Genomic DNA, 24770 nt, shown 5'->3' with positions numbered 1-24770 from the left:
TAATCAGCTAAAGGTGAAGGAATACTCACAATGAAGGCAATAGCTGAAGTGTAGACTGAGTGCCAATTAGATAAGGCGGAGAGGTTCCTCAGGAAGTTGGTGACGGGCCTGGCTCCTCGCTCTGAAAAGAGGGATATATTCAAAACCCTTCTCTCTCTAACTTCTGTCTATAAATTGTCCTGTCAGTATATCACTCATCTCCTTATCTGTGTGGGATGTATCTTATTTATATAACCTTATAAAGACAACCACAGCATGTGTGCTTCTTCTGCTGGCTTCTTAAAAGTGACCCTTTTTAATATCTTACATAACTCCTGCTGTAGTCCCTCTGCTGACTGAAACCCCCCTGAGGGTATCTGTTCTGTGTCTCAGACTGTAAGGCGTGATGGCGCTGACTCGTCTACATTTCCCTAACCTCTATGACAGCAGAGCTTCACCGTGACATCGATGTGAAATGGACATGCTGGAGAAAAGCTGTTCACTGTCATGGACTGAATGAGAAAATACAGACGAACTAAATGAGATTCAGCTTCAAGAAACTAAAGCTGAGGAAGAAATAAGCAGCATTTGAGCTGCAGACATTTTCAGAGAGAATGTCTGTACAAAATAAAAAAGAAGTGTTATGTCTGTGCTTCAACAGGTGATTTCATTTGGGAGTGCTTTGAATACTCACTGAGTCTCCTCATGTTTTCTGTTAGCCTGCAAGGAAAACACACACAAAAAAAGCGAAGGTCAAACAACGACTTTCACAAGTTAGTCAGGATGTTTAGTTCAACGTACGATAAATAAAGTACAACAATGGAGAGCGCCTCATTTTAGGTCCTAGACTGAAGAACACTGGTGTCTTAAATAGTTGATTAAAAGAGGAAGGAAGGATATAATATTATATATACAGTTTATGCAGGTTTACAGGTATACTCTACTAACATAAGAACATTGTTTGAAACAAAGAACAAGTGCTAATTGGGGTGTATATTTTAATCAGTATAAAAAAAGCTTCAGTGGGGGGGGGCGGGGGAGAAAGCTGTTTTATGTGCGAGATGAGGTGATCGCAGCTTGGCTCTTTCTCTGCAAAGGCGAATGAGTCATACCAGATTCATGAAGGCCAAACGAAGGAGAGAGAAAAGATGTGAGAGAAGAGTGTTTACTGTCTGCACTCTCTGGAGGGCTCGACATTCAAATAAATACAAATTATTAACGACTCAAACCTTTTTTTTTTTTTTTTTTTTTTTTTGCTCGCTACAAAAGAAAAACTTGCACTGGTCTTATCTTCCATGTTTAACGTACAAGGAAGGTTTCCAATCTATCATTTGAACAAGACTTCGACATAATTAAAAACGGTTTGAAAATAGCAGAAGTACAGCACAGGCGAGCACTTGTGAGGTTAATTAAAGAACGTGTTTTTAACACCTCTGCACCTGTTTTCTCACCACTTGTACACAGTGGGACTTGAATGCGACATTAAAAATGGAGGCATGAGAAAGGGCTGAAGCAACTGGGGTTGTTTTGTAAGAGTAGGATAAAGAACATATAACCCTAATTATTAAATATCCGTTTCAGGTATCAAAATATATAACAAAAAAAGCATGACACAATAAAATACATACTGTTTAGCTGCGCGCACACACACACACTTTCACACCAACACACCCAGCTGCCGTCTAGCTGTCTGACTCATCATCTCCTTTAACAGCCACAGAATCAATCAATACCTGAGGGCAGATCCTTCATGTTGTATTCCACTGCAGCGCTCACCCACCTTTTAGCACTTAGCGGTTCCTCGGTCTCCACGGTACTTTCCTCTGGCTGGAAACGGAAGTCTTCGATGTAAACCCCAAAGCGCTCGTACAACCATTTTTGAAGTCGCGAACTCCAGATTTCCTTCTGCTGCTTTTCTGCTACAGAGCACAAAGGGGGTGTCAAAACAGCACCTCAGTGTGGTTTGTAAGTCTCCCTGGACGTGCTGTTAGACCTTTCAAACCATCAACTCTTGAATCATTTTGAGAGACTATGTCTCAACAGCAGCCAGGAGTTGGCAACATGTGTTCTCAATATATCCCTACAACATCTGACAGAAGTCTGAGGCTAAATTGCCTTTGAAACTACTAAACCAAAATCAACCAAAGTACTTGCAAAAAAACAAAGTACAGTATAACTACCTGGACTGCAAAAGAGGTGCTGATATCCCAAAATTGTGCCTTCCTTACTTTAGTCAGAGTCAGAACTTGACTCCAGTCTTACTTTTGAACAACAAAAGTAAAACTTCTGTTCATTTCTGTTCCTTGATGAGTTTTAAAAGGTTCAATTTGCCTTTATGCGTTTGAAGCCTGAGTACCGTGAGTCTTTGTGTTCCCACTTCAGTCAGACTTAAAGTTCACTGATATGAGTGTGATGCAAAAGTTTGAGCTACAGTCCAGAAAAAGCAACTCTGCCGGCAGAGCTTGTCGAACCTTCAGTTACTAACGCTGAAGAACCAACTTTCAAGCACACAACAACCAAAATTACTTTCCTGTGTTGTTAGTATGATGTTAATGTAGGTTACAGTGTAAAACAGCAGCTAATTCACTTTTTTTTTTTAATGGTGTGTTTATCCTCACTGCGAACTTTAAATGTTTAATGCCAAATCAGTCTTTTTATCTTCTCTCCTTTACTGGACCGACTGAAATTTCTTGCTGTTTTTTTCCAAGAAGCAAAGCAGACACTCAGGATCCACCCAGAACAACACTGGCTGTGTTTCCAACACTGGATCGAGCACAGGCACGTCTGTGCTACATGAGGTGATCTATAATCATAACCCATTTCACAAAATTAGCCTCTATCTCTTCCTCCCTTTTAGAGAGGGTAGGCTGTGTGTTCAAACACACACAGCCTACCCTCCCTAATGCACACACACTTTGATTTACACCCCCTGCTCACAGAATGTCAAAGTCTTCCTTCCTTTCTCATTTCCTGTCAGTCCCCCCTCCTACTCTGTCCGGTTGGGGTAGGGGTTGTCTTACCTGTTCCATTGTTTGAGGGTGACTGCTGCTTTCTGGGAGGCTGCGGCGGAGAGTCCTCCAGTCTGTTGGGAGGGGGGGGGGAGGAAAGGTCATGTCACCCAGTCAATTCAATTTTATTTATAAAGTGCTTAATCACATCAGGAGACATTTCAAAGCGTTTTCACAGACAGAAAAACCCAACCGGACCCTCCAGAGTAAACATAAGCAACAGCAGCAGGGAAAAACTCAATGTGTCAGAAACGTATGTGTCATTTAGGAATTGGTGATGCCACGGACATATTTCAATCTTCTTAGAAATCTAATTTGTAATCACAACAACGGATTACAGGTATATAATATATATATATTAATGCCATGAAAACAGACCTTTGGATGTGGTCATTTGATATGAACCTAAATGACAGAAAACACGGTGTAATTGGCATCAACATTAATTTTTGAGGTCAGGACATGAAGAAAATAATTAATTAATGACCACGCAACTCTAAACTTGAAGAGACAAGCCACCCCTCGTTTTAGTTATAAATGTACCTACGTGACCAATGACGGACACTACTGCAATGTGACGAGATTAAATGTGTGCTAAAGTAAGGAAAACCTGCAAAAGTGTCAGCTGCTATGATTTTATATTCACACATGTTTCAATGACTTCTAATTTTTACCGATGTCTGACATTCTTGAGGTTTTGATTCTGTGATAAGAATCACCAGTTGAATTTTCTACTAAAAGGAACGACATCATCTGATCTCAGGTCCAGAGCCACAGGCCCGGGTTAAAGGGAAGGCTCCACGCATGATTTGTAATGACAGCGGCATTGCCACGGTGTGTGTGAGTGAGGTGAGTGACAGACTGGCTTGTGACTCACTTCTGTTTTTTGTTTTTTTTCTCCCATTTCCCTCAAAGCAGTTAAAATGGTCAAAGGGCAGCGTCTCCATTTCCTGTCATCTTCTCTTCTTATTTTTTAAATTCCCTTTTCATACATTTCATCTCATCTCCTGTAGGCCATCATACCTGGACTTGAGCACCTCGCTCATCTTCTGCTCCAGGTCTATCCTCTTGCTCCGCTCCCTCTCCAGCTCCTGCCGTAGAGAGTCCACATTGGTCTCTTCTCGCAGCTTCCTCAGCTCCTCCTCTGGATAAATGCAACATAAACACTGGTTCTTAAAAAAACGAACAACTCCATTTTCAGGGTCATAAAACGGCAACTCATAAGTAGGTATCAGAATTACAATCTCTATTTTTGTGGGGAAATCAAAGACAGTCATTTAATCAAATGTGACAACATTAAAATGACAATTAAATAAGAACACTATCATTAATGTTACAACAATCTAACAACAAAATGTTTATATTGTTGTCAGGAAATGACCCATGTGACCCATGTGGTCATTTCCCTATAAAATGCCATTAAACAATTTTTTTTCAAATAAAAACCCACCAGATAAACACAAACTTATACTAACAGCAGCTAAAAGCTAATCTCCATAGCAAAAGTTAACAGTCTCAACTCAGGGGTGACTTCGGTTGCATGAACAACTGTCTCACCTTCACCTCCACCGTGTTCTTCCTCCTCATCAATAAGCTACTGGAATTAATGGGTTTCAGGTATCAGGGTTTTCTAAGCCTGGGGTGCCACATCAGCGGCGCTTCCTCTCCACTGTTGTCCCTGACTAAAGGGACACATGAATATTGGAGGAGAGGAGGCAACAAAAGTGTGTGCATTCGCAGAGACGCAAATTAATAAATACCTGATCCGCTAGCATTTCTGTACCCACGGAACGAGGCGTACGTAACGAACACAGGAAACTACACACATCACATCCTTCTTAAAACAAACCCACCAAATATTACACCGACTCCTGCAGAAAAAGACAAAAAGTTTCTTCACTCTTTTGCAGGAATAAACCAGAATACAGACGACCATCCCATGCTCCTCTCTGACAGCAGTAGAGGAATCAGGTTACAAATGTTTAGTTGCCAGTTATTCTTTCGCTTTCTCATCACTTAATCTCATTCCTCATCCCTCACCTCTTTCCATTAACGCTAATAAAACATTCATTGGCGGTACCTGCAGCAGCTAATGAATCGCCCACAATGTGTGCGAGTCCATCTCTTCCATCTCCACCCCACACATATACTATTCTCTTTTACTTTGCCTCCTCCCTAAGAAGGAGAATAAAATGAACTTTGGATTTTATTCCCCTCTTCGATGCCTTATCTGTTTCTTTCTCAATGTAATATGACTCTTCTCACTCATCCACTGGTTCCAGTTCCTCATCTCCTTCGCCCAGGCTCCTAATATAAGACTGTGTTTATGGGGTTAATGTTTGTAAACAAGACACACACACATTCACACTCAGATCGAGTGTGTGTAGCGGACGAATATTGGAGAGGCCAGCCAAAGGTTACTAAGGGCTAAGCAGCTTAACACTGGCTATCTTGCCCCGTGCTAAGAGATACACAACCAACTGTAACCCTATTAGACAAATTACTAACAGCAGCGATGCTACCAGAGAACAGGACCAAACAGATCAGGTGCACCAGTGAGTTGGACTGAACTCAGCTATCAGCAGGAATGACAGCAGCACTTTATGATATGATTTCACATATTAAAACAAAAACATGTCAAAGAAGCATAAATGCATAATTGTTGTCCGGTGTTTTGTGTGTATGTATGTGTGTGTGTGTGTGTGTGTGTGTGTACCAGCTGTTACTTTACAACAATCTGAGGGTTTTTTTGTGTGTTTTTTACATGAAGTCATTCAGGTGTCATTACCTTAAAGTTGTCAAACAACTGTTTCCGTTTAACTTTCACCCTTTTTAAAATGTAGCCACAGTGTTACCCCCACCTGCCCACATTTTACCTCTACAAACATCAAAAGCATTGTCCTTTCCATAGTTCCCTCTCTTCCTCGCAGACAATTCTTTCCAAACACCTTGAACACATTGTGAGATACGGGGCTGCGAGAGAGTGTGAGAGAGCACAGCATGACACAATATGTTATGTGTGTCAGACACAGGGAGAATACAATCGTGTTCCTGTCCCACAGAGGCCCTCCACTTCAGATAGTGTATTAATAACACTGCCAACACGCCTGTTCCGCTTCTAAAATGGGATTGTTGTCTTCTATGTATATATAAATGGTCATCCTGTGTTTCCGCATCACAGAGTCACAGAGTCTCTGGCCAATGCAAAGGCTAGTAACTAGACCATTTATCTGCAACTCCGACGAGGGATAAGCGAAATGCCATGCCAGGAGTCGTTGCTTTTAATAGCTCTGACCTTCTCTCCAATGTCGGCTCTCTGTGGAACTTTAACCACTGAGGCTAAAAAGCTAAAACACACAGTACCTGTGAACAGACTAGACATCAACAAAAAATACTGCTGATGTTCAGGGACGGTAACTGGGATAAGCGATGGTGCCAAGTGGTTAAAATGGTGCATTGAGTCATTTGGTTCATCAGAAGATGGTGATTGGGAGGTTTTATGAGGACACTGGTGATGTTTGAGTTAAGTGTTGAACAAATATCACTCTATACAGGATGTCATTCGATATTATCACAGGCTTTTCTGAACAAATTCAGGCCAAATGTAATAAAAACACGTAAAGTCTCAAGCTCTATTTATAGAAGCAGAAGTAGATTTATGGTGCGTGACTGTCATCAGCTTGTTTCAGTGGTTAGACAGCTGACTGTCATTGAGAAACTTCTTTAATATCATCAGAATGATCATTTTCAAATAAATACATTTTTAATGAAACAGCACACAGACCAAGAAAAACACAACCTGTGAGAATAGGTCGCAACATTCAGCTGAGGAGACAACTGTTTCTATGGTGATGAATCATCACTGATGAGGAGTTTCTATTCATGGGATGACAGAAACGAGTTTCAAATAAAAGACTTGCTATGATTGACTTGGCTCAGGATTTGCTCCTTTTCATTCTGATAACATTGATCATTTTTGCTTTATACTTAATGAATTTAATGACAAGTATGGCAAGCAGTGAGGGTCAAACAGCAAGATGCCAAATTATTCAGTGGCTCCTTGGACGGTGACAACTGAATGTACCTGCATGTGTTTCTCAGCAGGTATTTCTTTAGCCTATAGAAAAGCTTCAGTAATCTCGCTAACTTAAGTTCAGAGAACTTGATTAAAACTAATTAAAGTTCCTTAATTTGAATCTGACAAACTTACTGAGGTTGAGGTTACTTTTGTGACGTTTGATCTTATCCACAGCTCCACTGTAAAGCACCTCAAAGCTGTCAAAGGTGCAGTCCTCCATCTTGCAGAAGCCCATCCATCTCTGCAGCGAACCATTCTCTGGACCGCTCAAGCAGGATCGAGACGGCAGAGTAGCCGCCTTAATACCGTTTTGAAAGTGAGCCACAGCTGTAAGTTTTCCTGCTCTGGACCAGTTTGCTTTGTACCCTCAATCAACAAATAAATTCAACAATCTCGAGCCTATCAAAGTTTGGGTAAAAGCTGTGTGTCCACTTGTTCAGTTGGAGATAAAGCAGAGGTCAAGGGCAGGTTCTTCTGTCCTCATCTGTGCAGCAATGCTGAAGCGTTCTTTGAAGCCTCCACAGGGTGATCGGTGGTCAGTGGTCGGAGCGGGTCTGAAAGTGTTGGCACTTTGTAAAAAGAGAAGGAGGGCAGTGGCGGTTGAGAGAGGTGGAGCTTTGCTGAGTGGCCAGGAAACTGAGATTTCATTTTAGCTGTCAGACAAACACACACATTTCTCCCCATGTGCCCAAGTAGTTTTATCTGAGTTGCTCTGTGCACATGTGGTACTGTGTGTTACGTGTACTGTACCCACGAAAGTAAAGCAGGTTTTAAGACCTCAGAGGAAAAGTACTGTTTAAGAGTTTCTAAGTCCAGGTCAGAGACAATAGTTCCTTTCATTATAAAAGGTGGGGGCATGGGGGAAGGGGGGTTCAAAGAAAGAAAAAAAGAAAAAGAAAGAGAGAGAGAGTGAGAGTTTAGCCTCTCACGATTCCCATTCTTTACAAAATAAAGGAGGCTCCAGTCTTTTGGCCTCCAGCTGATGTGCAGGTGTTAGCACACCACAGACAGCACCGACAGGGAAGACGAGAAGCTGAAGACGAGGCAGAACAAACAACGCGAGTGAAACCTGGCATACGGACAGGTTGGGAAAAGCCTACATGTTTCAATTTTGAATAGACAGCTTCTCCTGTGAGACATCATATTTTAGCTGTCGTACTACTGCTGATACCTTAACCACTAAAGTGTGTATTTATATTTTGATTGCTATCTGTACTACACAGTAACGACTGATGAGCAAATCTAATTGCCTTCCTATCTTCTTTATCTTTGTAAACTCTCCTTCTTCTTTGGCCCTGATATCTCTGGATGAGCTACATTTCACTCTCTCCCATCTACTTGGGCCATATTGGCTAAGCTTCACATTCTTCCCTGCAACATCAAAACAAGACCTCTTTCTGGTGGTTGCTAACAACTTGATCATCATTTGGCAGGAAGCCATACTTGGGGACAGGAAATGTGCAGGGAGATATACGAACGTCCTCTCTCTGTTGATTCTCGATGTGTCTTCAGGAATAAAACATAGAACGATTAATCAAGACAAATTGTTTTCATAATCCAATATTACAGAGCGGATGGGATCTGTTTGGATAGCAGTAATCACATTATAGGTATCTGGTCAAGACTGATGTCTCCGAAGAACTGGCAATAGAGAGGAAACCAAATGGCATCCACCAACACTGTAAAGACGTGGAGCCGACGCGACATCGGGTTATAACATCACTCGGTCATAACACTTATGGTCACAAGGTGCTGCTCAAAAACATCATACAGTGTGAAAAAAGAGAATGTTGTGAACGTGCCACCTGGTCGGAAAACAGACCCGACTTCCTCTATCCACATGACTGCCTGTTGCATTCTCACAAGCCTGTAAATAATTCCTTAGCTGGAATCAAACAAGGTTATTTCATTAACAGGCAGGATGTCCTTCACATTTCTTGTAATGAAGGAGAATGAATCATCTCCGTATGTAACAGTAATGAGGCAGTAAAGACTAATGAGTCCTGCAGAACATTCAATCGCTTGCATAACTATCTCCAAGGCCATAAAACTAAGACATTGAAATAAATCTGTTGGGTTTTTTTACGTACACCAACTCCAGATCATAAAGGGCCATCAATTATTGAAAGGAATTTTAATTTCTTGGTGAAAAAGTTTTCCTGTCTTCAAAGACCAAATATAGCAGACAGACATCATTTCTAAACTTAAAAATACTTCAATGAATAGAATGGCAAGAACTTTTCTTCAACAATTTCATCGAATTTGTAGAACACAGTGTTATCATTTATTCATCAAAATATAGAAAATCATTAATGGATAAATTCAATTTTGATGTCTGAGTTTTGGTCTTTTGGATCATTTGAATAGACCTATTGGGATTGTGTCTGTATTTCCTAGATATAAAAATACAAAGGAAATTCTAAGTGAATTTTTAAAAGTAATGCCCTACTGTTCACTATCAGTACATTATAACTGTTACGCTGTATTAATAATCTGCAGCATGATTATAATGGTTTAAATACGAAAACTGACACAATGTTGTTCACATACTGAGCAGACTGAATACTTTGTTCGGATTATTCTTCATTTTCTGTATTTTGTTAATTTAATTTCTTCTGTCGTTATGTGAGATAGTGTGTAATAACTGCAATTCACTGAATCATCCTCTTATGTCATCATTGTGTGTGTGTGTGTGTGTGTGTGTGTGTGTGTGTGTGTGTGTGTGTGTGTGCGTGCGTGCGTGCGTGTGTGTGTGTGTATTCCTACAGCCAGTGTGAAGCAGGTCAGCAGCTAGGACAATGTATTGATCAGCCAGTCACTACACAAAGTTCCCAAGCACTGACCTTCAGTTTGTGTCCTCAAAAAAGAACATTCTTTTGCCCACACTGGTCCATCAAATGTTAGCAGTGGTAAAACCAATAAATCCAATTAAAGCAGCACATGCCTGTTACACAGTCAAACAACGAGAAACGTCGAGATGCCAGGACAGATGTCAACAAACAAAATGTCTGCTGCTTCTGTCCTTCTCCACTGTGTTTGGTTTGTTTTTTCTAGTTTCTCAATGTGTGTTCAGCTCAGAGTAGAAAAGTGGGAATAATGGCAGTGAAAGAAAAGATGCTGTTCACATGTAGGAGTGAAACTGAACGCTCGTTCAGCTCCTTGATGTTAAAACTGCCTCACCTCGGTAGAGCCATGCTGTGAAGACATGAGAGCTGCATGAGGAATACCATCACCAGTGGGGACGTTGTTCACCGATTCACAGGAAAACTACACAAGTACAATCTCAATGCACTTTCTACAATGTTACTCAAGAAAAGAAAGGGTGTTAAACAACAAATCTAATAGATTGTTTTTACGCTCACCTGCGTATATCTACTTAGCTATTATGTAATTATTTGCCAGCATCAGCGGTTAACAAAAATCCATACTGTGCTTCCCTTTCAAGAGCAAATTATTATGGATCAGATCATTTTTGGAGCTGGTCTGGGTAGAACAAGGTGACAGAGTGGACTGGAGGAAAGAAAGAGAAATGCACGAGTGAGATAGAGGAAAACTTTTGGCAAAGTGGTCGTTCAGACCTGTGTTTATATGTGGCAATCCCCTGTGTGAACACACGTTTGGAAAAAGATGGCTACTCATTAACAAATTAAGTACTCTAGGAATAGCACTGGTCAATCACAACAAATGGCAAAAGAAGGCCGAGGCCTTTGTACACACACATACACATACACACACACACACACACACGCCATCTGGAATGGAAACTCAAGCCTCATGTGAAGGCAGGAGACAATATACTTAAGCAGTGCGTTTGTTTAGATGTACAGTGTGGACCCGGCTTTATTTTAGGCAGCATTGAGAAAGACGTCAGTAGAAGGGAGAGGGAATACGCCTACACACCGTTCACTCTGGCTGAAACAGATCCAACAAGTCCAAATGAGTTCTTGGGTCTAGCAGCGAAGAAACGTTGCAGGAAGAAGCACAAATGAGACATTAAGGTTTGTTAGGTTGAGTGAATTTTGATCGTATTACCTAATTACACTAATATCATCATGTGTTTTTGAATTCCTCAGAAAAAGCATGTTTTTAAAACTGGGAGACATCAAAACATTTTTAAGCCACTGATTCATCCTCTGAGTGAAAGAAAAAATTGTGAAGTTAAAAATCAAATCAACTTGAGAAAGACAATAAGGTCTAAAAAGCCACTGAGCTGAACATCTTATAGCAACTCGTTATTAATACAAAGATGTGGTGATGTGGAGAATACTGACCATTCAATCATCAGTGAACCAACTATAGATTATTGATTATGTAAATGTTCAGCATTGAATATGATTCAACGGATTGTGATGTATTTAAGTCCACTGATTCTCTTTTGACCAAAGGTCTAAATCCTAAAATCATTTACACTCACATTAAACATAATATCCCAAGGTACTTACTCAAGAATTTCAAGATTTGACAATTATAATAGAAAATAACAAGGAAATAGACATTTTCAGCATTTCTGACAGCTGACAGGCCCTAAATATTGTACAGTAGGAATCAATGGAACCAAGGGACAGGAGGGACACATGCGGGCTGAGGCTGAAAAGATATTTATTCATTTATAAGTTGAAACTGTTACTAAACTTTATCATCTGTACCATCACAGAGAGGAACCCACACAGTGGCATCTGAATCCTTGAACCTGTTTTTAAATCCATTAAACACAGGCGTCACCAAAAAAAAAAAAGCAGAGTGAAACATTGGGGATTATAACTCAGGGTATTTTCCTCGGTGTGTTGCTCTCCTACGTTACCTATTCTCCAGAAAAGCCGTTACATAACAAATTAAGCCATAAATTCTTGTTACAAGGAAACCTTTGTTTCACTTCATTAGCTGCTCTGGCTTTAAGTTACCATATGCTTATAAACATGCACTGTGCATTTATGTCTGCTCTTAGCATAACTGAGAATGCACACAGAAACCTGAACACAGGGGAGTACAGGAAAAGGAAAAATAACCAATAACACAATGACCAGAGAGCTGGGCAGAGACCTCAGATTTCCATTAAGTGTTAACTGGCGTTCCCCAAAGTACGTTAACACCCGGCAGGGATTGGGTGAGCAAAATGGATAACGAGAGACTGAAGGGGAAGACAGAAGCAGACGGCGGCGATAAGAAGCAAAAGGAAGAGAAACAACTGAGACAACGCAAGAAGAAAAAAATAATACCAAAGGTCAAGGTGCACCGAACCTCCCCCAGTCAACACAAGACAACATAGTTAACTGCTTTTATACGTTCCCCTGCTTCTGAGTCCTTTAACAAAGTAGCTGCCTTATCTACAAGATATGGCATTGATTACAAATGACACTGTAAATGCTGATGCTTGAACCTTAATTTAAAAGCATTTGCTCAGATTTTAAAAGAAGGATATTAAGAGGGGGGTGATGAAGATGAAAGAACTGAGACTCTTCCAGAGCAAGGAATGGTAGACATTTTCTGAAATATCAGGGTTGAGACTAAAGGACAATGACGACTGTATTATTTTAATGAGAGGGAAAATAACTTAAAAAAGAGGAGCACATAAGGACAAGTGATAACAAGAAGGAAGTAATGTGTTTAAGGGCAGAGCTCATCTAACTAGCACCCTGATGGTGCAACAATGATCTCTGTCTTTTGGTTCAGGGACAGGGATTCTGGGATGACATCGCCTGAGGGATTCTCTTTCACTCTCTCACCCTCTAATACGTACAGTCAAAAGGCCAGTGAGAAAAAAAAAACCTTCACAGTCCATTACACCCTGGAACTGTCAACGTACAGAACAAGCAGTACCTCTCTGGTTAGCGTGTCAGCAAAGTGCTGCAGTACACATATAGTACATCCATAATCAAATGCTGCAAAAATATGGCTGAATTTCAAATTAACATCACGGTCATTTCAAAGCTTTGATAAAATACGTAATATTTACAACCTTTTAAACACTGCCTTGAATGTGCAACAATGACAGCCACAGCATTCTTCTAGTGGATTGGCTCTTCTGAATGTTTTTCAAGTGAATATATCAACCTAAAACGACACAAATTTGTCGTTTACTTGACATCAGACTCAAAGCTGATTTGAGTCTGATGTCATCATCGCACAAAAGACCTTGTAAACGCAGCATTTAGGCTTCATGTCCACCCTGCAGGTCATGCGGACAGGAGCGGCTTTATCCAAGAATGTCTTGAGCAGAGCCAAGAATGTCTTGAGCAGAGCCGCTCATATCTCTGGTCCTCAGAACCGGTACTTTATGTAACAAAGGCTTACTAAATGGCATCACATGGGGGGTGGAACTGTGCACAGTGATGTTCATGTTTGACTAATGTGGGCTGGACTAGTTGGAGGCATGAAATTAAACATAATGTATTGCTTCTTTTATATTACTATTCTGTGATTCCCTGTCAATGATAACTGACAAAACAAGCATTGTTATTAGTACCAGTAGCTAATAACAGTGCTGAAACCATGAGCAGGGGAAAGGGTGAGCAGAAAACGTAGCGCGTGGGCTCCAACGTGTCAGCTGATAAAACCATGCAGCCTCTAACAACCAAGAAATCCCTCATCTACGGTTTTGGCAACTGTTCCAGAGGTCAACAGGGTCACCACTGAAGTAAGAATCTGTGAACTTGACTGATATTGAGTTTCACCAGATGATGTTGGGATCAAAAACGGGTTACCTCCTCATCCTCCTCCTCCTGCTACTGCTACATTCACCATCTGAGAAAGCCACAGCAGATAGAAAAGAGTAGCATCTCCACAACAGCCACGAGAAAAAGCAATTTTTTGCTCTCGGTGTTTGTGTTGCAAACAATCTCTTCGCTTACAATGGCTGAAGAACAATGAGCTCAGGGCCTTAAGTTCAGGTCTGTCTCTCTGAGAAATGGCAGAAGGGATTGTTGGTCGAGTAGAAAACATATACCAGTAGATGGAGGGGGACTGGGTGTCTTGTGAGAAAATGAAACCAAAAGCACAATAATGACCAAACAGCTTTAACTCGAGTGGAAAATTAAAACTCAAAATAGCCAACCAAAGCACTTTTTTGGAAATCCCATTTTGTGTGTGTGTGTGTGTGTGTGTGCGTGTGTGTGTGTGTGCGTGCACTGACTCACGTAAGAAATGTTTCTCCAATAAGGCAATTTCCAGGTGACCTTTGACTTCACTGAGGCGGTCCGATTCCGATCTCTGGAAATCCTGGATGGCTGCAGCCATGGTGGGAGACCCCGAACCCGCCTGTGGGAACACAAAACACACACAAATTGATATGAGAACTGCATTACAATAAAATACAAACAAGCATGGATATCCCATGTGCTCTAACATGAACATTCAGACTAGCGTGGTGCCGCCGTGACTCACGTTTACTTTCCCGACTGAATCCAGCTGCAGTGAGGACGAAAAACAGAATTCCGCACTTGTAACTCCTGCAACACTGATGAGTCACACGGCTCTGAATACGGGTTTTAACCTCGACACGAACAACGAGGAACACAACGTGGGTGTAGGTAGACAGAAGGAATGTCAATGACTGAGAGGTTGCGCGCGAAAGCAGAGGAAGAAAGGACAAAGTCAGGGAAGGAAAGTATTGAGTGGGTGGTAGAGGGAGTGGGAGAGAGGAGAATGGAGACGAGAGACAGACGGATGTGCGAGAGGATGATGAGGACTGTGTTGTTGAGAATCGCTGCCTGACTACAGCGAAGGTCCTTTAAAAAAAAATGCTGCCACATTCACTGCAGCAGCTTCTCTCCGACAGCAGGCAGTAGGTTTGTCTGAGGAGACACACTGTGCTGTGTTTGGATGATGTGCTTTCTGCAAAAGGGAGAACACGACAGAAAAGACGCAGAGAGAAGGAGAGAGAGGGAAGGATGGAGAGAGGGACACACAAAGCACTAAACTGACAAAGACCTATAAATGGGATTTAGGTGAGCCCAAAGCCTTGCAAGACAGAGGGATGGGGAGACGCAGCGATGGAGAGGGTGTCCCTGATGAAAGAAGCTCTGCGAACGAAATGAGGAGAAGGCAACGAGGATTAAATACAGGCAAGGAATGGAAAAAAAAAACGACGGGGAGCAGGCAGAGGGAATAAGAAGGAGTTCGGTTTCAAGGATCTCAGCTTTGATTTTGTCAGATTTGTTTGTTAAGAATTGCTTTTAAATCAGACTGCTAGCAGTCTGGTTTAAAGCTAGCACAGTCATCAAATCTCACAGTATCCAGATTGTCAAAAGTAGGTCAGGACATGACGTCACCCTCAACTATTACTGGCTGATCAATTGCTTTATTTTTGTTTTTATAGTGATTTTAATTTGTGTTATACAAAAGTGTAATTCCGTAAATCCCATAAATGACCATCTCACAATGAAAACTGCTTCCAGTTACTGATATAAAAATGTTTTGTCCTTTAAAATGAAAATCTGACAACTACCGACAGCACCGACATGAGGTGGCTCGTAAGAATTATTTAACTTGTCAGGTATCAGACAGTGGGAGTTTGAAAAGTTTTTCATTTGAAGAGCCACTACTTATAAAGTGTATTCACACAGAACAAAAGTGTGTGGAAATGAAGACTTCGCAGACTTGATTTATAACACAAATATTTCATCATGTCTTTTATAAGGTGGAGGGTTTTTTTTAAGGTGTTTTTAAGCAGTCAGGCTTTGACATCACTGTTAAAATGATGTGCCTCTTCTTCTCAGTTTAAATAAAATTGAGACACATGATGTTAAGACAAAACTGGATCTAGCAGGGGGGGGGGTTGATGAGATCGTACTAGGCAGTGACTGAGCACCATCTGTTCGGGGATTCTACCTATTTAGCATGGATGACATCTGTTATTTTGTCAAAACACCTCTGCATGACTCCTGTAGTCAAAGGGCACGTCATCTTCCTTTAACTGATGAGATAATGAAGGTGAGGTAAAGACCCAGGTCACTGGATCCAACCCTGCAGAGTGAAGATCGCTGAAGTGTGGGTGGGCTTCATGGTGTCAGCAGGGACCTCGCTGTGGGTGAGCGCACTCTCTATATCTCACATAAACCCTGAGCACAGCCAGGCAATATCTACCCCCCAGGCAGGAGTCAATGTTTATGACTCCTGCTTGGAGTCACACTATCCTTCTGGTAACATAAAGGAAGAGGAATTGTAAATTCCAAAACCATAGATGTTACAGCTACAGGAAAAACTCCACAGAGACCATGACCTTAGAGATGGATGCAAGTGATGGATGTTTAAGAATGTATTCATTTTGGTGGGGTTGAAAATGTGCTGGGAGGGTGAAGTGCTGGAACAGCAATCTAGTAATGTGTCCTCTCAACGGTAAAACAGTGTCGCTCTGCTGGTTTGCCTTGTAAAAACAGAACGTGGGACAGTCACTGTTTGCGTGCCAGACAGACTATAAGGAGATTTGTTCACTCCTCTTCCTCTCAGTGCATAGAGAGGTGACCGTTCTCCTGCTCTGCTCCTCTTTGGACCGTTACGGTACACAACCATCATCTCAAGTTCCACTCGGCGGTAGGTTTTATCTCTCCGCTGCTTCATGTAAAATGTTAAATATAATGCCCCAAAATATACGGACACCTTTATGTAAGACATGGTGACTCTACCTAGCCCGTTTCGAGTTATAGTAATCATCTCATTGATGCTATTATGGTTTAGTAATAGATGGAGAACTGATGAGCTAATAGTAGATAGTTTAAACTCAATAGGAAGAGATACAGTCTGGTAGCAGGACATAAAAACTTATTTGCAACCAGAAGACACTCGCTGACCTGGACTGATGATGTAAGACTTGAAATGTGACAGGGACTTGTGAAACACTTTGTGAACATCTCTGTTGTCTTGCAACTACTCAAACTTTTCAATGGAGGGAGTGCAGATGCCTCCAGAACCACCCCCCTCCCCATGCCTTGAGGTCCACCCACCCAAGTCTCAGGAAGCCCCGTGGGAAACATTGCTTCCACCCAGGAGGTTCTGAATGTGACTGTGTGTTTTTGAGGGAGGATGTGCATTTTTCATACTGGGGTGTGTGTGTTTAGTGTGTTTAGTGTGTGTCCCAGAAGGGAAAAGAGCCAGCTTGATCTATTTTGGGGCTTTGGAGCATGACTCATCAGTGCTGCGATGTGAGCGATGCCTTCCCGGTGGGGTTGTGCTCACACAGGGAAGCACCAGCACAAACACATTCAGAAAACACCAGCTCAAAGTCACACTTGTGCACACTGGAGGACACCAACTGTAGTCATGTTGCTCAGGCCCACAATGCTACCTGAAGGAGGCTGCAGACCACCTGTGAGTCGTGCAGCTCCAGAACAAATAAAAGAAGTTACAAGTAAACATGATATTTTTTTTACTGTGTGCTCAAACGATGCTACCACAGCTTTCAATAAGCATCAGGTGTCTATATGAGGAGAAACAAACAGAAGAAAGACCAACGTCCTCAGGGGCTTCATTACGCAAAATGGCAGTTTTTATTATTTGGGCATCTTACCATCATCACTTGTACGTGTCAATGAAAGCAACTTTGGCATTTTAGGCAACCATGAGGATGAAAGAAAGCAGCTTTAAGGAAGTGTTTATATAAAACGTGAACGCTTTCTCATGAGGGAGGAATGACTATCAGGAAACGGGAAGTGCATGTTTAGTCAATTCCCTCCATCCACTCCATTTATCCTCTTCTACAACCTCCGATCCTCTCATGATCAATTTCTATTCAGCCTCCATGAGCATGTCTTCTACTTTAATTTTTTTTCTCTCTTTCAGAATTAGAACTGAACAGAAGAAAATCAAAATCGATTTAGCTAGCTAACAAACACCAGACAATCAAAAAGATGGAGCAGCAGTGACTGCATATTTCACCCTCTCTGTTATGGTGCAACAATGAGGCCAGAGCATCTTTTTGTAATCAAATAATTCATGAGATCAGAGAAAAAAAGAAATTGTGATAATCTTCACCGTTCACCAGAGTTATAAACAAGCACATAAAAGCAAGACAGCTACCGTATTTGATCGGTTTTATCACGGTGGTGAATGAAGAGAAGAGGTTTGACTGAGTGTAAAGGAAACAGACGGGAAGAGAAAAAAGGGAAGTAGATAAACTGAAAAGAAAATGAAAGAAAAAAGCTGAAAAAGCAAAAGTGATGGGGAATGGAAAAAAAAAACTTCCGTAATTCTCCATGAAATGTGACCAAACACAACTAAGACAACGAGTCTGACAAACGCACACCAACACAGACGTTTCCGAACACTCACAGGGTCTCGAAGGAGGTCGTCCGTGTCTCTCAGAGCTGCTCTGGGCTTTAGCTGCATGTCGTCACTACATTCGTTGTCGGAGGCGGGTGGCGACTCGGCCAGATCTGGGAAGTCGTCTCTTGTTCTGGGGCCTCGGAAGCGGATCTTGTCCAGGCGCTTTAGCATGGTCAACACCGCACACCTGGGCTTTATCTTAACATGGCGCACAGCTAACCTGTGGGGATGGAAACACGGGGTCATTGCTGGAAAAAGCCGTCTGGAAAATGAAGCCACCTTGAAAAAAAAACATTATTGAAGTATTAACTTTTCCTCTTTGGTTTAAGGAGAAACCCACCTTAGCAAACTAATGCCTGATTCAGAATTGTGGGAATTTAAACAGAAGAACACATTCATATACTCAGAGTCAACATACACCAACCATGTCTGGTTGTTATAACATTTAATTGTTCATGTAGCATCTTGTCATGCTAAAATTTGTCAGTTGTCAACAAACAAAAAGTTGATGCTGCAGGTTTTACACACGCCTACCTTAAACATTGATGAGGTTAGCGCCTCAAAGTATTTAATGGTAGTGTTTTGCTTGGCCTTACTGTTGATGCAGAAATGTAGAAACAGTAACACCGGCAGAGCCTTGACAACCACATCCTTTCTATCCTCTGGCAAACATCTGACAGACGCAGCAGATCTACTAACCTCATTTCTTGATTTCCATAGCAACGGTAACGGCGCTTATGAGAGTCTACACAGTTCTGATTGACAAAAAAGATCAGGGATTGAGTTCTAGGGTTGATGAGAACCACTATAGTGGGAGTTAGTATGTGTCACACATACTGCACATCTTCTTACTGTATGCGGCAGCAGCCACACCACAGTTCAGTGAAATCAATCCTACTGACAGAACCAAAGCACAGACACGATTCATGACCTCATTAATTCCCACCACAAGGAAACCAATACGAGCTAACTACTCTACAAATGCATTACATCATGTTCAGCATTAAAATGTGAGTGTTTTATGCCACAAAAGGTGCTAAAAGGCTATTGGCTACACATTAGCATTGCTGATGACAGTCTGTGTTTACCTAAATGGTAAACTGACCAGTTTGTTCCTGAGTTAGCCACTGGTCTAATTTGGTCACTCACTCAATTTCTAAGCTATTGCTATCCATCCATCCATCATCTTAAACCGCCGGGTCTCAAGAGCAGCAGTCTGAGCAGCGATGCCCATACTTCCCTCCCCCTAGACAACTCCTCTAGCTCTCCCGGGGGGGGATCCCAAGGCATTCCCATGCCAGCTAAGAAACACAGTCTCTCCAGCGTGTCCTAGGGTCTTCCTCAAGGCCTCCTCGCAGTGGGACATGCCCACAACACCTCCCCAGGGAGCTGTCCAGGAGGCATCCGAAACAGATGCCCGAATGCACTTTGGAGGTATGTTGTCAGGGGCTTTATGCTCCTGGTAGGGCCTCCTTTGGCAAGCAAGTCCTGGATGACTAAGAGCGGTTTAAAACCCGAGGGAACCGTAGGGGACGGGTACACTGTGGATTGGGTGGCAGTTGACAACGGGGGCTCGACGACCCGATCCTCGGGTCGCCGATATGCCTGCAGTCTGCCTGCGTTCAGACTGCAGGCATATCAGATATCCCTCCATAACTGATTTTTAGGGATGACTGTTCACACTCTTTTAGCAAATGTCCAAATGCGTTCTCACTCTGTTCAGACTGGGCCACATTATCGGCCGGTCTGACAGGTTACCATAACAACGATGTACCACATGATATCACATACCACATTATAACGGATATCATGTGGTACGGGACTGTTCAGACTACAAACGAGATATGGGACATCAATCTGTATGGGCTAAAAATCGGATATAGGTGACTAGTCTGAGGAGGCCAAAGTGACTGGCTAAACTACTATTAATTGTCCAGACTACCCAGACTGGTTATCTCAGTGACAGACTATCCATTTAACTGGTTAATTAACCTGAAAAACTTGACTAAAGGTCATCGACCCAATCGTTCCCCCATCCTTTATCACAAAGGCCGTGCTGAAGTGTTCATTCTCAACTTCCTCTTCTGTAGATTTGAAGCCATGACAACCTGCTGCAGTTGGAATTTTTTTGATGGCTAGATAAATAGGGCACATTTATTGCACACATCAGATGGAGCCACGACAAAATAGAGAAGTACTCAAAGCTGAGTAAGTGTCTGAGAAACTGCTGAGCTCAATGATGATCCAGAGACTTTTTGGTCAACTGGGTGTTGGTTAAAAGTCCCAAGGGAAGCTTTCTGGAGTTGCTTTTAGTTTTTGGAACACTTTTGTTTCAGACCATAAATTTGTGAATATCGTTGGGTTTGAAAAAGATGGCATGTTTCAATCGTTTTGTAACACAGAAATCCTTTGTCAGGAATAGAAGCACTTTATATCATACTGTTAATGTATTTTATAAGTCTATGTAAACCTTTGAGTGTAACTCACGTGACATTTACTGCATTACCAGAATTCTGTTCATCCTATAATAATCTCATCATAATCTCATAACCTTCTTGTGAGATTCAGCTAAATTTTGTAAAGAGATGATTCCTGGAATCAGGAAGACAGGATCAAAATCTGAGACCTTTATTAAGGTATGAATTCAGGCTATTTCTGGATTCACTCTCAGTGTGCTTTTTTATTTCTTCATGTACACAACAGACAGAGAAATGTGGTAAAATCAGAAAAACAGTGTGTGTTGACGGTTTTTCCCTGAGGAACGAGGGTAAGAGTGGTGAGTGCAGCATACGGAATACTTCCCTCCACTTCTCAAGACTCCCATCACAATGACTCCATGAGGAGCCAATGTTTTTCAGCTCAGCTCAAACCTGTGGCTTCTCATCGCAAAATAAGGTCATTTAACAAATAAAAAGTCAATCAGAAATTAACATTTTCATTCGTTAAACTGGAAATATAATAACTGGGAAACAAAGCCATGATTCGATATGACTATGTTCGTACACAGCAGCCTGCTTCTTGTTTCTGTGCCGCTCCTTCCATTGTGGCGTTTTCCAGACTATCTCTTCCTCTTTATTGCCCTTTCTCTACCATTAACATATAGATACGTTAATGGTAGAGACCTCGGCTATGAACAAATGGTAAGACATGATATACAGATATGTTAATGGTAGAGAAAGGGCAATAATAATTATAAAAACAAAGCAGGAAAGACACATGAACAAAATGCACACACACACACACACACCGACACACACAACAGTTAAGGCTGAGTAGCTTGATGAGCCCAGTGTGTGTAATATGTTGTATCTGGGTGTGTTGATGCTTGTCTGGGTAATCTTCTGCTAATGACCTGTAGTCACTGGAGGTTACTCTCGGTCACAGCGGTCACACTCACTATAACAACCAATCACAGTCATTCATGGGTCAGACACGCTCTAATGCTCTTTGCCCTACATCAACTTTTTTCCAGTTTTACACAAGACAGTCATGAGAGGATCAAATGCTGAAGCATCGGTTTCAATCAGCACAAAATAACAGAGCAACTGTTCGATAAAACAGAATATTATTGAAGTACTTCTACTGCAGTAAATGGCAATTCTAGTGCGACTAGCCCACTTTTTATTTCTTTAAATTTGGTTGTGGAAAGTTGGTCGCAGTGTGCTCAAAACCATTTTTTAATATTACTCTGTTTTATGAGGTTCCTTTATGAGTTCATTTGTTTGTAGAGCCAAACATTAGTTACAGAAAATGAGACGTGTTTAGATCTCGAGTGTCCAACATGATATATAAAACAAAGCCAGCACTGAAAGGAATCATTTCCAGTGTACATTGTTGGTCAAAACCATCACGGATCCAGGATAGGAAACAGTAGTTTAAGGAGGAGGAAACGGTAAACATAAAATGAGTATGATCAGACTGCAAGTCACAGCCATAATCAGATTCTCTGCTGATTTTTTACAACTAGCCATGTGACCTTACTATTAGTACTAGTAAGGTGCTATACAAGAACGCCAGTACAGTATGGTATAAGGTGTATAAGGTGAGCTTTCTACAATTACCAGCAATTCATGAAACTGACGGAGTGAGGGCAGTCTAAAACCACACATAAACCGAGGTTCTCACATGAGGTGCCTTCTCTGTGTACTCGTGTTTTATGGAACATCAGGAAGTCGGATTTTGTTGTAGAATAACGTTTAACAATAGTTTCCCCTTAGTGTAAATGCCAGTAAAATGTTTACACTTTCTTTTTACATGTTGGATAAAGCCATGTGAGACCACCCTGTCATCATCATTATCATCATCATCCATTGTACTTATTTTCAGCAGAAACAAGCATCAGAATACCAAAAGATTTGCCCGAAGAGTTTTTCCAATTTTTATAGGGTTGAAGAAACACTAAAAAAGAGAAAGAAGACATTTAAAGTTTCTGCCAACACTAAAATATTCCAAGAAGTGGCTACCGGTTAGCTCACTTTCATGTAATCGTAATGAAGAGAAGGTCAACAGAGGGTCAGAAAAAAAAACCACATCAGACCCCGGCTGTGAACGAATCTACTCTGCCAGATGACATTCTAGTTTAGCAACTGAAACAATAAGGCAGTGACATTCATACATAGTCTGAACAAGACCTCTGACACATTCTGTTGTTTATAGTTGAAGACCGATGTTGGCCTCGCTTTATCCCTAGTCATCAGATTGTGGGCAAAAAAATGTAAAAAGCTGAGAAAAAAAGTCAACATGTCCATGTCTATTTTCATGATCCGTTTGATTAGTTTTCTCTTGTTTGGAATTTTTTGTCTTGGTTTTGACTTTAAACACAGTAAGGCATGTCGTGCCAGGCCTTAACGCCTGTGTAATAAACACACCTGATATGCAAATGACAACAAAAAATGATTTGGCTCCTTCTGCTTTTCATCCTTTTCCTGAGGAATCGGTTTCCATGGGCCCTTTATAAAAATGTCAAAGTAGCTCACAATAATACAATGTCATGGAGTGAGTAATAATGATAACAACACTATATGTCCCTGTGGGGCACTCAAAGCTGGATGAAGATGAGTGTATTAGTGGACACAAGCCTTTTGAAATGATTTCCGTGGCCTCTTGCTTCGGGGCACAGTCGGACCAAAGTTGGTGGGGTGACATTTACTAAAAATGCTGTGATGAAAGTGCTACAAGAGGCAGCATTAAAAAAAACAACAAAGTGGCTACCCTCCATCACTGCATTGTTTGCAGCATCCATCCTACTCCGCTGCTAAGACTCCAACATGAGGTTATATAAAGAATCAATACTTCCTTCACAATTTGTTCATCTGTCCCCTCTCTCACACTGCAGGAGCGATGGTTGAGCGAGGTCACATCATACACAAATTTGAACTTGGTGTCATGGGAACAACACAGGACTACTTTAGGGGCAGGAAACAAATACACTTCAGCACTTCCCCAATGTCTGACAGTGGTAATTACTCTTGATTTGGTACATATTGAAATCTGAGATCAAGGTTTCCTACTGTCTTTGAACATCTCACAGCAGGACCTCCAATCCTACTATGTTCATCTACCCGAGATTACTGATGAAGCCTGAGAATGAATGAGGCACTGGATCAACAGCTGACAAGTCATTTAAAAAAACAGCACAAAGTAGTTAGAGGACAAAGTCCATTTGTGATATTATTCAGAGTTTTAAAGGGAACAAAAGCCTTTTTTTGTTTATTTATTAATAACTTATTTGACAACAGTTCAACGTTTGAACTCTTCGGGTCACGACGCCTTTAATAGACGAACAAAGTCAACATTAGCAGAGCAAAATTGACTTTATAATTTAAAAAATGCTTAATTATACCTTAGTACTTGACTCGGTATATGAATTAAGCGCTGGATTTGCCGTAAGGCCCTTCTCAAGCGGTCGGACATGTTTTTATTGGTAGCATAAGCAGAGACGACATTACAACCGAATAATTCGTATTTGTGATGACCCCGCAGAAGGGGGTGGATGGACAACATCTCTTATTTATACCTTGGAAGAGTGTTAGGGTTTGAGTTAATATAAAATAATTAATACAAAAATATGAGTAAAACCAAATCTTCTTACCCAGCACGTAAATCGTAGCAAAGTTTCATGAACACTGAGATTGCCTTTATCTTCCAGTACACCTGCTGCTCGGGAAATTAGCAGCGCCAGTGTCACGGCGAAAACTGCTAACTTGGTCCATCCATCCCATCAATATCTGCTTGTCTCTGTCCGCCGACTGAATGTCGTATCCTGATGTAGACCGGGCAGACAGGGAGAAGAAAATGACAATCGTGTCCCTCCTGCTTGGGGAGACCTGTCCCGACCAGACCTATTAGCTCGGAGCTTGTCCGCCTCGATCTCTTGTTGCCTTCGCGGAGTCGGACGGGGAGCTGGGCCGAGGAAATTTCGTCAGTGTTCGGGTGCTTTTCTTAAAGGG

The 24770-nt window shown here is 41.5% G+C and overlaps 1 protein-coding gene across 3 annotated transcripts in view; it reads right to left on the bottom strand.

Annotated features, from left to right (window-relative positions):
- The window catches only part of gramd4a (GRAM domain containing 4a), a 33611-nt gene extending 8841 nt beyond the window's left edge, over positions 1-24770 (bottom strand). Inside the window, exons 1-8 of one of the 3 annotated variants that reach the window (XM_068307112.1) lie at positions 24413-24770; positions 18328-18541; positions 14199-14319; positions 4011-4131; positions 3000-3061; positions 1760-1898; positions 674-699; positions 30-121 (exon numbers count right to left, since the gene is read on the bottom strand). In XM_068307112.1, coding sequence (XP_068163213.1) covers positions 30-121; positions 674-699; positions 1760-1898; positions 3000-3061; positions 4011-4131; positions 14199-14319; positions 18328-18541; positions 24413-24441 — 804 coding nt within the window. In that variant the 5' untranslated portion in view covers positions 24442-24770. Of the gene's footprint in view, positions 1-29; positions 122-673; positions 700-1759; positions 1899-2999; positions 3062-4010; positions 4132-7197; positions 7317-14198; positions 14320-18327; positions 18542-24412 lie in introns of those variants that run through there. The other 2 variants (XM_068307113.1, XM_068307114.1) reach the window with 2 other exon arrangements.

The sequence above is a fragment of the Antennarius striatus genome, chromosome 22, assembly GCF_040054535.1.
Source record: "Antennarius striatus isolate MH-2024 chromosome 22, ASM4005453v1, whole genome shotgun sequence".
Lineage (NCBI taxonomy): Eukaryota > Metazoa > Chordata > Actinopteri > Lophiiformes > Antennariidae > Antennarius > Antennarius striatus.
The sequence above is the reverse complement of the archived record's forward strand: the minus strand, read 5'-3'. Positions and strand labels throughout refer to the sequence as shown.